The sequence below is a fragment of the Cataglyphis hispanica genome, chromosome 17 (genome assembly GCF_021464435.1).
Source record: "Cataglyphis hispanica isolate Lineage 1 chromosome 17, ULB_Chis1_1.0, whole genome shotgun sequence".
Lineage (NCBI taxonomy): Eukaryota > Metazoa > Arthropoda > Insecta > Hymenoptera > Formicidae > Cataglyphis > Cataglyphis hispanica.
The window spans coordinates 4,662,672-4,676,990 of NC_065970.1; the positions used below are offsets into that span (position 1 = coordinate 4,662,672).

At 25.7% G+C, this 14,319-nt stretch overlaps 2 protein-coding genes across 2 annotated transcripts; both read left to right on the top strand.

The window, feature by feature from the left end:
* The first annotated feature begins 858 nt into the window (after window positions 1–858).
* LOC126856020 (uncharacterized) lies at window positions 859–5,786 on the top strand. The gene is made up of 9 exons (XM_050604179.1): window positions 859–1,008; window positions 1,652–1,771; window positions 1,904–2,021; window positions 2,148–2,418; window positions 3,094–3,210; window positions 3,278–3,368; window positions 4,115–4,260; window positions 4,519–4,651; window positions 5,733–5,786. Exons 1-9 carry the CDS (start codon window positions 865–867, stop codon window positions 5,784–5,786), a joined length of 1,194 nt encoding a protein of 397 aa, XP_050460136.1. The 5' UTR covers window positions 859–864.
* A 3,425-nt stretch (window positions 5,787–9,211) lies between these two features.
* On the top strand, window positions 9,212–13,978 carry LOC126855991 (putative odorant receptor 69a). Its single transcript, XM_050604139.1, has 9 exons — window positions 9,212–9,352; window positions 9,573–9,692; window positions 9,924–10,023; window positions 10,137–10,407; window positions 11,386–11,502; window positions 11,576–11,666; window positions 12,357–12,502; window positions 12,681–12,813; window positions 13,925–13,978. Exons 1-9 carry the CDS (start codon window positions 9,212–9,214, stop codon window positions 13,976–13,978), a joined length of 1,173 nt encoding a protein of 390 aa, XP_050460096.1.
* Window positions 13,979–14,319: the final 341 nt, after the last annotated feature.

A 14,319-nucleotide genomic window follows, 5' to 3' on the forward strand; every position in this document is an offset into this window, starting at 1 on the left:
TATTAAGAAAATGTGTATAATTTTAGAAATATTATATAAATTGCAAGATAATTATTTTAAAAATAGTATTTTTTGTTGGTAAAATTAACAATTTTCATTTATATTATTACTTAATTTTATATTTATTTAAAGTTTTAATATTAGTTATTTAAAGTTTGAAAGAGAGTATTTCGTAATTATATAAATTAAAATCCATATTTTCTAAATTTGTAATTGAAATCTCAACATTAATAATAATTTATTTAGAGAAAGATAATATTTATCTATCTTTCTTTTTCTCCATTATTTTATAGGCAAAAGCTTAATCAATAAACATAAATGTGAAATAATTTGTAGGAATGCGCAAATGTGCATAAAACAATAGTCTCATAAATAAAATTTATATATTTACCAATAAATTAATAATAAATACATCGACGATTTAAATAGAATATAGCGGGTTATATTTCTTTGTACAGAATTGACCGCATGCGTAACTGACGAGTGCACGCACTAGAATGAAGCGCCTTAAAATACATAAGATACAAAATGTCAAATGCGCATGTGCGGTTTTTTATGGAGAGAAATTTATTTATGAAGTTATTTTCCGGAAAATAAGCATATATTATATTCCCGCCGGCGTCGAAATCGATCGCTTAATTATATACCCTCACGCGAGGGAAGAAAATTGTCGAGTGTTACGATCTCACGGTGATATTACATATCGCAGTGCATTTATATTAAATTAAGTTATTTGTATTATAGTTTAATACAGTAAAATGAAGCTATAACTATAATTCCGTTGGCCGATCGAAAGAGAGGGGTAAACGAATCCATCAGTTTTTGTTTTCTCATTGTCGAACGCACTTCTTTGCTCGCGGAGAGATGATCAGCGTCGACTGTTTGCACATCAGCCTTAATCGTACTCTGCTACTATCGGTTGGTTTATGGCCTTACCAGCAATCGAAACTCGTTCAATTTCAAATAATCTTGTTTTCTTCTATTTTGATAACTTGCATTATATTTCAGGTATGTCTACATTTTTAATTGTGTTATTATATAGAAGATAAAATAGTTTACACAAGTTTTATTTGTTGCAATTTTTTATTTTCCGTTTAGTTTTAATCATATTACAAATATAATATTTTAATTATTCATATTACATAACGTCCAATACATACATATAAATATATATATAAAAATATATATACTTATTTCCACATTTATTTTATGTATGCATCTGTGTATACACACACACACACACACACACACACACATCATCACACACGCACGCACGCACGCATCGCACGCACGCACGCACGCACGCACGCACGCACGCACGCACGCACGCACGCACGCACGCACGCACGCACGCACGCACGCACGCACGCACACACACATACACACATACACACAAATATATTTTACGTTATGCAATATACATAATTTAAATATTAATAATTTAATTCTTAATTTTTGATCTTGTATAAAATTATATTTATATATGGAAAAAATTTTTTAAATTTTTAAAATAAATATATGTATAATGTATATTGTATACATATATATGAGAACGATATTTAGCGATATTATTTATTACTCTAAAACATACACTTTTTAATTAAATAAAAAATAATAATTTTAATACAAATAATTGAATTATTATTTGCAGTTTACAGCATTTCTTACTTCAAAATGTACTCCGGATCTTTTCATTAACATTTTCTCTTCCGCATTATTTTTTTTTGTTTTTCTTATTCAATACACTTGGTTTTCTATTAACATTAAAGTTGTAAGTAAACCGTGTATTGCGTATCGTATTTTTTTGCATACATAGATAAACATTTCTAAGAAATGAAATTTTATACATAGTATGAATAGATCCTTTTTTTCTGAATTTAAACAAAATATTATGTAAAAACAGGTGAAGTATTTGATGGAGCGATTGCTGAACATCTATAACGGTTTAACGGATAAGAATGAAATCAGAATTATGGAAGAATACGGCAGCTATGCAAGACGTTACACGGTTGGATTAATAAGTAAGACAATTGCTTTTGAATTTCATTAAACGTTGAGTGTATGTTTTGTTTAAAAGCGATTAGTAAATTTTTGCAGTAAACCTTCTCAACGAATGTATGTATTACTGTCTTTAAAACGTTCTTTAGTGATTGTTATAATCTTTGTACCCGTTCTAATTTTGTATCCATTCTGCTCGCACGTTTTCGACATATTATTAACTACAAATAAGTCTCCATCACGTCTTTCGCTGAGAGGAATGTACGTTTCCGAGTATTTTATCGATCAGAAAAAATACTTCTATTTGATTTTATTGCATGGAAATGCGGCTCTATTCTTAGGAGTAGCAACATTACTAGCGACAGGAACCTTATTGATAGCCTATATGCAATACTCCTGTGGAATGTTTAGAATTGCCAGGTAAGAAGATAAAGTACGGATACCATGAATTTGAAAATTTAAAGATTTAGAAAAATTATACTATTTTATAACCTCCGTACAATACTTTATTAGCGTATTCTAAAGATACAATAGAATCAGAAATTCCAATACAAAAATTTTAAGACTACAATAGATTTTAAATTATAAAAATTGGGCTTAAAATCGTAACTGCTCTTACACACATACACACTCACACATACCAATGATATCGATTTTTTCAAGTTAGATGATATTGATTTCTACTGCACAGCTGATTTTATTTTTCGTCGCTTTCTATATTGTGCAATTCTATATCCTATATACGCGTGTAAGTGTAGTTACGGGACTAAGTACGCGATATCATTGGCTCAAACTTCGATTGTTTATAATATCAAAAACTGATACATCTTCATAATTTTTGTATCAGAAAATTTGAAACTTTATTTTTCCTCTAAAACATGTTAATTTAGTATTGTACGCAGGATCTGTGTACAAGTTGAGTCATCAAAAATTGTTTTCTAAGATATTTCCATAAATATTGATTTTACACAAAAACGTTTGTGTCGCAAAAAACTAAGTCGACTAAAATATGGCCCCTATAAAATTATTTAACTTTTGTCTTAAACATGTTTCTAATGACTTACCCTATAATTATGGCTAAAAATTCGCTACCAGTTATCGTCTCGAGCAAGCATTGGCAGTTGATCCTTTACGAAAGAACAATTCGCGAAATCAGAATTTGATTTATAAGGAATTGATTCATGCAGTGGATATGCATCGCGAAGCTATGAGGTAAGTATTTAAAAACCAATAATACGTAAGAAGTATGCGTAATGCTCTCCCTTTTTTTCTCTCGAAGATTTTCAGACACATCGATATCCAAATTTAAAGTAATGTTCGCTTTTATGATAGTAGCCGGAGTGATTAGCGCGAGCCTCAATTTTTTCCGAGTAAGTTTTATCTTTTTTTTCTCAAGTGCAATTATAAACTTTATCATAAAATCAATTACTTTCGAATTTTCCAATCATTGTCAAATTTTCACTAGGATTACATGGAGATTTCAAGACTAGTCTTGATCGTTTTGTCTTGAAATTCACAAAACAAGATGAAAACAAGATTTTTTAATTAATTATATCAAGATAATATCAAGGCTAGGATTGTTAACATTATTGGTTTTTAAAAAAATATCTAAAATATGTATTTGTTTGTATGCGTGTAAATTAGATGAAGAAAAATTCACTATATTATACAAAATTAAAAAATTCCAATAAATAAAAATGTTTTTATTAACAAATTTAAAAATAATTAATACAATAAATAAAATTAATAATGTAATATTTTTATATATATTGTTTTGGGAAGTAAACGAATGATATAAATAGTAATAATTATCTTAAATTATATTATATATTAAAGATTAATGTTAAATGTTATTTTAAATAAATTTTCAGTATTAGAGAAAAATTGTTGATAAAATTGAGACACGATAATACAAGACAAGGTTTTTGCTACCAAGTTCACTCAAGATCAAGACAAGAATTAAGTTTTTAAAAATTCTCAATACCATATAAATATTGTTTTTATAAATATTGTCATATTTCGTATGCCCTAATTCTCGCCGTATAGTTCTAATTCGAAATTACATTTAAAATTAACGCTCAACTTTTACTAAGATTTTGTTGCACTCGTACTTTAGCTTTTTCAGGCTCTATTATTTGGATTTGATGCTGAGGAACATTTGTTACCTTTAATAAGCATTACCATTTATTTATCGTACGTATTTGTAGGCGATTATGTTGCACAAGAAGTTATGGATCACAATAATGATGTGTTTGCCATTGCGTAAGGAAACATAACATATAATTACGTACGCTTATTATAAAAATTAGTTTTGGGGATTATTAAAATAAATAATTCCTATTATAATAATCACGTATGCGTGTTATAAAAAATCGTTTTGGGGATTATAAAAATAAAAAAGATCCTAATTACTATAATAATTTAATAGAAATGTATATAATAATATGTATGTGCATATGAAAAAAAAATATTTGATAAATTTTCTTATTCTTTTCTAATCATTAATTTCTCATTACGTAGATACAATATTCAGTGGTATGCAGCTTCCCTAAACATACAAAAAATAATACTGTTCCTATTGCAAAGAAGTACCAAGGTTTTCAGTCTAAATATTGCGGGTTTGATTGTGGGATCATTGGAAGGTGCAGTTTCGGTAAGAGATATGTGTATTATAATATACAGTGTGTGTTTTGTTTAAGTGTATATAGTATATCAGTTACTTTTTTAAATAAAAGTTATATAAAAAACATTTTGAGTAAAAAAGTTATTTTGTATAAGAAGGTCTAACAGGATGTTCGGCAACAGGTGGGACAAAATTTAAAGAGTAATAAAATAATATGAGAATGAGGAAGAACAAAATTGCAGTGAAGTTATTCATTTTACTGGTTACTCGCTTCGTTTTTTAGTTATAAATATCTAAAAATTCGCATGAAAGATATCTGGTGGATGGCAATTCCGAATTCTCGTACACAGTATCAAAATTATTATAGCACACTTTCTCACTTATTGTAAACTATTATATATTATAACTATATTTACACTATATTATAAACTAATTAAAAAATTGAAATAGCTTGTACACTTTTTATGCGAATTTTTAAATATTTATAATTAATAAACAAAGCTGACATCGCAATTTCGTTATTTTTGATTTTCGTTTTATTTTATCATGTAAAATTACTCTTTAAATTATGTCCATTTATTGCCAAACAATTTGTATATATATTGTGACATATTGTTAAACAAAAATTTTAAATGATTTCTTTTTAAATTTTATTTATATGAATGTTATTTATATGATAATTTAATTTCTTTTTAATGTAAAAATGTATCTATAGTTTACTACAAATATTATGACATATTCAATAACGTGTAATAATGTGAAATAATTAGCAATTGTTCATAAAATATTGCACTTATGTTGCTCATATAGATGTGGATATGAGCGGGACAAAATATGTTTAATAAAAAATGTTTCTTATATATTAATCTTTATTTATAAATTACTGTTAAAAATTATTTCTTTTTATATAAATCTATTTAAATAAAATAATATTTATTTTAAATATATATATATATATATATATATATATATATATATATATATATTGTGAATATATATTGAAAATTATTGTATACACTTAAATAAAACACTGTATACTTCAAAAACGAAAATACGTTAAACAAATAAAAGGTATAACAAATAAAATGAGAAAATGTAACTTCTATTGCAGTTATTGAGTACTACACTATCATACTTCACTGTTCTTTACTCTATTCGGACTTGATACAAGATATGTCAATTAGTAGTTTAATCGAATAACAATAGAGCTAGTTGGTGCATAATGTGCACAAATGATACTAATTATTTATCTACCAAGTAGATTAGTTAACTGATGAATAGCACTGTAATAAATATGTAATTGCTAAGGAAGTAGAAAAGCATATAATGTAATAATGTTTAAAATAAATTTTGGAAACATGCAATCTTTATCTGTAACAAATTAATAGAGCACATATTTCACGTAGAATAAAATCGAGAAAAGTTACAATGCGTCATCGTAAACTAACAAAAGCAATGGTACTTCCGGTAAGATATCAGATTCTTTGTTCAAAATTATTTTATGAGAAATACATATACATTTGTCAATGTCATTGTGTATGTATGTGCAATCCGTGCATGTGAAATAAGATCATGTGTACCAAACCAGAAAAGACAGAATTTTTATTATTAAATGCTGCAAAAAAAATGTAGAAAGTGTATATATTCAATTATTTTTTTAAAATAATACAATTATATAAAAAAATAGTTAAATGGTTTTTTTGTTTAAGAAATATATATAAACTTTCTTAAACAAAAAAACCATTTAACTATTTTTTTATATAATTGTATTATTTAAAAAAAATAAATGAATATATACACACTTTCTACATTTTTTTTGCAGCATTTAATAATAAAAATTTTGTCTTTTCTAGTATATATATATATATATATATATATATATATATATATATATATATATATGTATGCATGTATGTATGTATGTATGTATGTATGTATATATATATGTATATACATAATTAAACAAAATTTTGTTTAATTATTTTTTAGATATTATTTATATAATAGTGTTATTTTGACAAATAAAAAAATAGATCTGTTTTATTATAACTATATTTGTTTTACATGTTTGTGATTTTATGATAAATTTGATAACAATAAAGGTAGGTTTGCATAATCTAGAAAATAATCAGTAATTTCCTGCAGTTTTTTGTACGCGAATATATACAGAAAAATCCTAATCCGCAAGACAAAGGATGAAATTATGCGATACTTAACACATCTTCAACATTCTTGCGCAATGTATAATATCGCCTGATAAATAAACAGAGTAGAAGCACATACAACAAATTAAATAATATGTTTAAACAAACCATATACTTACTACAGAAAAATTATTTACAGTTACCGACCATTTATCGAGCATACAACTGATATTTCACAAAATGATAGCTATAAAGTTAGTATTATTTTTATGTTAATAAGTATTTAATATGCACATAATAATATGTACACTTTGTTATATTTAAAGGCTTAATTTTGTTAATATTTAAATTTCGGGATATTTCTTTTTTTTGATTACGGCTGACATGGTTATTGTGAGTTGCAACCTTCTTCGAGAAAATTTTATCTAGAAATTCCTGCATGAGCAGCGCGCCACTTCGTTTAATTAAAATTAGTCAACAACAAATTTGCATAAATAAAAAGAAAGAATAAAATAATTTTTTCTAACAACACATGGTTAAAAATTCACAAAATTAACTGCATCTGCGTGCTCTATTATAAATACAAATTGTACTTCTACTCATTACATGCGCACTTTTTAAGAGAATTATGCAAAATCTCGCGATTATGCAAGCTATACAATAAATAACGACATGTTACCAAAGATAATATTTTATTAACATTTTATAATATAAATAGAATAGCAGAGTGCGTAAGAAACTGATGATGAACTTACTTAATATGTACCTTATGGATCATAATGATATATTTGCTAGAATGTAAAAAAAATTTCAACTTTATATACGAGTGTATTTGTTTCGCAAATACTTGTAATGCATTATAAGATAAAATTTAAGATTTTTAATAAAATTAATGCATTGAAAAAGAAACAAATATACGTGTGTGTATATATATATATATATATATATATATATATATATATATATATATATATATGCGCGCGTTAATGAAATAATAAAAATTATTTATAAATTTTATTTAATTTATTATATTGTAGCTATAACATGCGTTGGTATATGGCTCCAATACGTATACAAATAATGATACTTTTCTTGCTTTAAAGGGATATTATAGATTTCAGTCTAATTTTAGTGGAATAATAGTAGAATCCATACAAAGTGTCGCTTAGATGAGAAATATGTGCAAATATATCATACACAATATATCACATACACAATGTCTTGCAATTTTTCCCAATAAATCACTAAATCACAAAAAGACACATTTCATTAGGCAGCTGGCAAGCACTTCTATATCATACTTCATCGTTCTTTATTTTCATCGGCAAGATTATAAATATGATAAAGTAACTCTTAATTATTTTATAACGATTAGACGAATACGTATCGTTTTTCCTCGAGATTTAAACATAGGATTATTATTATTTTCATAGAATAAACAAAATTTCTATATTAATTAAAAATATTATTATTACATTTTAATGTAGAAGTATATTAAAATATCTAAATATTATAAATATTTATAATATTTAACGAAAAAAAAGATAAGAACATGAAATGTAGTATATGTATATGTGTGAAAAATGTATGATATAATTTTGGAAAAATTATATAAAATGTGAGATAATGTTTTTTAAATTAGTATCTTTTATGACCAAAGCGTAATTAATAATTGTAAAATATTTATACTATTATTTCATTTGATATAGGTTGCCCAGTTATCTAACGGTTAAAAGAAATTATTCAATAATAATATCAATTAAAGTGAATATTTTTTAAATTGGAAACTGAAGTCTCAATATAAGTAATAATCTGTTTAGAAAAAAAGTTAATATTTCTCTGTTTTTTTTCTCTGTATTATTTTATAAGCATAAGTGTGTTAAAATTAGTTAATCAATAAACATAAATGTGAAATAATTTGTAGGAATGCGCAAATGTGCACAAAACAATAGTCTCATAAATAAAATTTATATATTTAGCAATAAATTAATAATAAATACATCGATGATTTAAATAGAATGGCGGGTTATATTTCTTTATATAAAATCGACCGCGTGCGTAACTGACGAGTGCACACACTAGAATGAAGCGCCTTAAAATACATGAGCTACAAAATGTCAAATGCGCATGTGCGGTTTTTTATGGAGAGAAATTTATTTATGAAGTTATTTTCCGGAAAATAAGCATATATTATATTCCCGCCGGCGTCGAAATCGATCGCTTAATTATATACTCTTTCGCGAGGGAAGGTGAAAATTGTCAAGTGTTTCGATCTCACGGTGACATTACATATCGCGTTGCATTTACATTAAATTAAGTTATTTGCATTATAGTTTAATATAAAATGACGCTATAGTTATAATTCAGTTGGCCGATTAAAAGAGGGGGATAAGCGAAATAATTTTTATTTTTGCATTGTCAAACGCATTTCGATGTTCGCGGAGAAATGATCAGCATCGACAGTCTGCATATTGGCAATCGAACTCTGCTACTTTCGATTGGTCTATGGCCTTATCAACAATCCAAACTCGTTCAATTTCAGATTGTTCTGCTTTTTGTTATTTTGACGACCTGCATTATATTTCAGGTACGTTTACATTTTTAATTGTGTTATTATGTATGAGAAATAAACTAGTTCACCACTAATTTTATTTGTTGCAATTTTTCATCTTGCGTTTTATTGTAATTATATTATAAATATAATGTTGTGTTTATTCATATTATACGTATAACGTCGATGTTGGCATGTATTTTTTAATAAAAAAAAATAATAATTTTAATACAAATAATTAAACCATTATTTGCAGTTTACAATATTTCTTACTTCAAAATGTACTTTGGATCTTTTTATTAACGTTTTCTCTTCTGCATTTTTTTTTCTTTTTCTTGTTATTCAATATACTTCGTTTTGTGTTAACATTAAAGTTGTAAGTAAACTATATATTGCATATCGTGTTCTCTCTCTCTCTCTCTCTCTCTCTCTCTCTCTCTCTCTCTCTTATATGTATATACACAGATAAACTTTTGCTGAAGTAAATTTTTATACGTATGAATATATTATGAATATTATATGAATATAGTATGAATATATTATAAATATATTTTTTTGTCCTTTACAAAATATTGCATGAAAACAATAGGTGAAGAGTTTGTTGGAGCGATTGCTAAACATCTATAACGATTTAACGGACATGAATGAAATCAATATTATGAAAAAGTATGGCAGCTATGCAAAACGTTACACGATTGGATTAATGCGTAAGGCAATTGCTTTCATTAAATATTAAGAGTTTATGTTTTGTTTAAAAGCGATTAGTAAATTTTTCTCACCGTGTGAGTGTGTGTATTACTGTCTTTAAAACGTTCTTTAGTGATTTTTACAATCTTTGCACCCGTTATAATTTTGTATCCATTCTGGCCACACATTCCGGACATATTATTATCTACAAACAAGTCTCTATCACGTCCTCCGCTGAGCGGAATGTTTGCAACCGAGTATTTTATCGATCAGAAAAAATACTTCTATTGGATTTTATTGCACGGATACGCGGCTCTATTCTTAGGAATTATAGCATTACTAGCAGCAGGAACCTTATTGATAGCCTATCTGCAACATGCCTGTGGATTGTTTAGAATTGCCAGGTGAGAAGATAAATTACGGAAACTATGAATTTAAAAATTTAAAAATTTTAAAGGATTATACAAGTTTTTTCCTAATTTCCGCATAATATTTGCTAGCGTATTCTTAATAACAATAGAATTAAAAATTTTAATACAAAAATTTTGAGACTACAATAGATTTTGAGTTATAAACGATCAAAGTTTGTCAATGATGTCGCATAGAACTCGCGCGCTTAAAACCGTGACTGCACTTATCAATTTGTTATCATTAAATATTAATAATATGAAATAATATTATTAATAATATTAATTTTATATTAACACTGTAAATTTTAATAACAAATATTAATAGTAAATATTAAAAATAATTATAAATATAATTATTATTAATATTATTATTAATATTATTATTACTTATAATTAATATTAATATTATTATCATTTATTTTCATTATTTTTTATTAGAGAATACAAATCATAAGATTTATAATTTGTTAATATTAGCTTATCGCCATAACGTACAATGTAATGCATATCTACATAGAAAATTATAAATTAAAATCAGCTGTGCCAAAATAAATATCACTTTTCTTGAAAAAAAAAATGACAGATGTCAGATCGACGCGTGTATTTACGGGGCTCTAAGTACGCGACTTCTACGCAATATCATTGGCTCAAACTTTGATCATTTATAAATCAAAGATAATTGCAGCCTCATAGTTTTTGTATTAAAATATTTGATTTTATTTTTTCTCTAGAACACGTTAATAAAGTATTGTATAGAGAATGTAAAACATTTGTATACAGGTTGAGTCATGAAAAATTGCCTTCTATAATATTTTCATAAATATTGATTTTACGCAAAAACGTTTGTGTCGCTCCATCTAACAAAAAACTAAGACGACTAAAATATAGCTTTTTAAAAATTATTTAACTTTTGTCTTAAACGTGTTTCTGATCACTTATCGTGTATAGTTACGGCAAAAAAATCGCTTGCAGTTATCGTCTCGAGCAAGCATTGGTAGTCGATACTTTACGAAAGGGCGGTCCACGAAATAAGAATTTAATTTATATGAAATTGATTCGTGCCGTAGATATGCATCGCGAAGCTATGAAGTGAGTATTTAAAAAACAATAATACGTGTAAGAAGTACGTTTAATGCTCTCTCTCTCTTTCTTTCTCTCGAAGATTTTCAGACACATCGGTATCCAAATTTAAAGTAATGTTCTTTTTTATGATAGTAGTCGGAGTGATTAGCGCGAGTCTCAACTTTTTTCGAGTAAGTCTTATTTCTACTTTCTCAAGCATTTAACAAGCAATCTTATCATAAAATTAGTTACTCTAAAATTTTCCAATCACTGTCAAATTTTCATTAGGGTTACATGGAGATATCAAGACTAGTATTGATATAATCTTGTTTTGAAATTTATGTATATTTGTGTGTGTAAATTAGATGAGAAGAAAATCACTATAATATACAAAATTAAAGAATTTTATTTAATAAATAAAAATGTTTTTATTAAAAATAAAAATAATTATTACAATAAATAAAATCAATAATATAATATATTGTTTTGGAAAGTAAACGAATAATATATATAATAATAACTATCTCAAATTATATTATGTTAAATTATATTATATATTATTATTAAATTATTATTATTATATATTATGTTAAAGATTATATTAAATATTATTTTAAATAATTGTTCAATTTTAGATAAAAATTATTAATAAAATCGAGATAAGATAATATAAGACAAAAGATTTTTGCTACCAAGCTTTATTCAAGATCAAGACAAGATTTCAGTTTTCGAAAATTTTCAATACTAATACAATGTTTTTACAAATATTGTCATGTTTCGAATCTTGCGTAACCATAATTCTCGCCGAACAATTCTAATTCGAAATTTCCTTTAAAATTAACGCTTAGCTTTTACTAACGTTTTATTGCACTTGTACTTAGCTTTTTCAGGCTCTATTATTTAGATATGATGCTGAAGAACTTTTGTTACCTTTAGTGAGCGTGATCACTTATATATCGTACATATTTATAGGCGACTATGTTGGACAAGAAATTATCGATCACAATAATGATGTGTTTGCTACTGCGTAAGGAAAATATGCATACCGTACAATTATTTACTTTTGCACATTATAAAAATAAAAAAGAATCATAATTTTTATAATTTAATAGAAATAAACGTAATAAGTGTGTATGTGCGTGTGACAAAATGATAATTGATAAATTTTCTTATTCTTCACTAATTATTAATTTCTCATTACGTAGATACAATATTCAGTGGTATGCAGCTTCCCTAAACATACAAAAAATGGTATTGTTTTTATTGCAAAGAAGTACCAAGGTTTTCAGTCTAAATATTGCGGGTTTGATTGTGGGATCATTGGAAGGTGCAGTTTCGGTAAGAGATATGTGTATTATAATATACAGTGTGTGTTTTGTTTAAGTGTATATAGTATATCAGTTACTTTTTTAAATAAAAGTTATATAAAAAACATTTTGAGTAAAAAAGTTATTTTGTATAAGAAGGTCTAACAGGATGTTCGGCAACAGGTGGGACAAAATTTAAAGAGTAATAAAATAATATGAGAATGAGGAAGAACAAAATTGCAGTGAAGTTATTCATTTTACTGGTTACTCGCTTCGTTTTTTAGTTATAAATATCTAAAAATTCGCATGAAAGATATCTGATGTATGGCAATTCCGAATTCTCGTACACAGTATCAAAATTACTATAGCACACTTTTTCACATATTAAAAACTATTATAAATTTTTCCTATATTTACACTATATTATAAACAAATTAAAGAACTGAAATAGCTCGCATACTTTTCATGCGAATTTTCAAATATTTATAACTAAAAAATAAAGTTGATATTTTGTTATTCTTGATTTTCGTTTTATTTTGTTATTCTTGATTTTCGTTTTATTTTATCATGTAGAACCACTCCTCAAATTTTGCCCCATCTATACCGAACATTCTTTATATCTAATAAGACTTATCATTAAATAAAAATTAAAAATTTTTTTTTAAATGTTATTTATATAACCGTTTTATTTTTTTAATGTAATAATGTTTCTATATTTTACTACAAATTTGTAAGATACTTTGTGACAGATTCGATAACGTGCAATGAAGTGAGATAATTAGTAATTATTCCTAATATTGTCATTTGTATTGCTCTTATAGATATGGGCGGGACAAAATATCTCTAATAAAAAATGTTTATATTAATCTTTATTTATAAATAACTGTAAAAAATATTTTATTATTATGTTATTATTATTATAACTATTTATTATTCTATTATTATATTATTATTATATAAACCTTTTTAAACAAAATAATTTTTATTTTAAAGATTTATATATACATATATCTCTATCATATAAAAAATAACTGAATGTACATACTTAAATAAAACACTATACGTATATTTGAAAAACAAAAATACGTTTAACAAATAAAAGGAATAACAAATAAAACGAGAAAATGTAATTTATATTACAGTTATTGAGTACAATACTATCATACTTCACCGTTCTTTATTCTACGCGGACTTGATGCAAGCGTTAATTAATTAATTTAATCGAATGACAATAGCTTAGACACAAATGATTTTAATTATTTATCAACGAAGTAAATTATTTAACTGATGAATAACACCGTAATAGATATGCAATTGTTAAGGAAAAACAAAAGCATATAATGTAACAATATTTATAATAAATTCTGGAAACATGTACTCTTTATTTGTAACAAATTAATACAGCACATATGTGTCACATGGAGTAAGATCGAGAAATGTCACAATGCATCATCGTGAACTGACGAAAGCAACAGTACTTCCGGTAAGATATCAGACTTTTTGTTCATAACTATTTTATGAGAAATAATAAACAAAA

Excerpts from the sequence above, each read along its gene's own strand:
- LOC126855991 (XM_050604139.1), top strand. The coding sequence starts at position 9,212 with ATGATCAGCATCGACAGTCTGCATATTGGCAATCGAACTCTGCTACTT. Across the intron at positions 10,024-10,136 it reads TTACACGATTGGATTAATGC|TGATTTTTACAATCTTTGCA; the intron begins GTAAGGCAATTG and ends AACGTTCTTTAG. Across the intron at positions 12,503-12,680 it reads AATGATGTGTTTGCTACTGC|ATACAATATTCAGTGGTATG; the intron begins GTAAGGAAAATA and ends CTCATTACGTAG.
- LOC126856020 (XM_050604179.1), top strand. The coding sequence starts at position 865 with ATGATCAGCGTCGACTGTTTGCACATCAGCCTTAATCGTACTCTGCTA. Across the intron at positions 1,009-1,651 it reads TAACTTGCATTATATTTCAG|TTTACAGCATTTCTTACTTC; the intron begins GTATGTCTACAT and ends TATTATTTGCAG. Across the intron at positions 2,419-3,093 it reads GGAATGTTTAGAATTGCCAG|TTATCGTCTCGAGCAAGCAT; the intron begins GTAAGAAGATAA and ends ATTCGCTACCAG.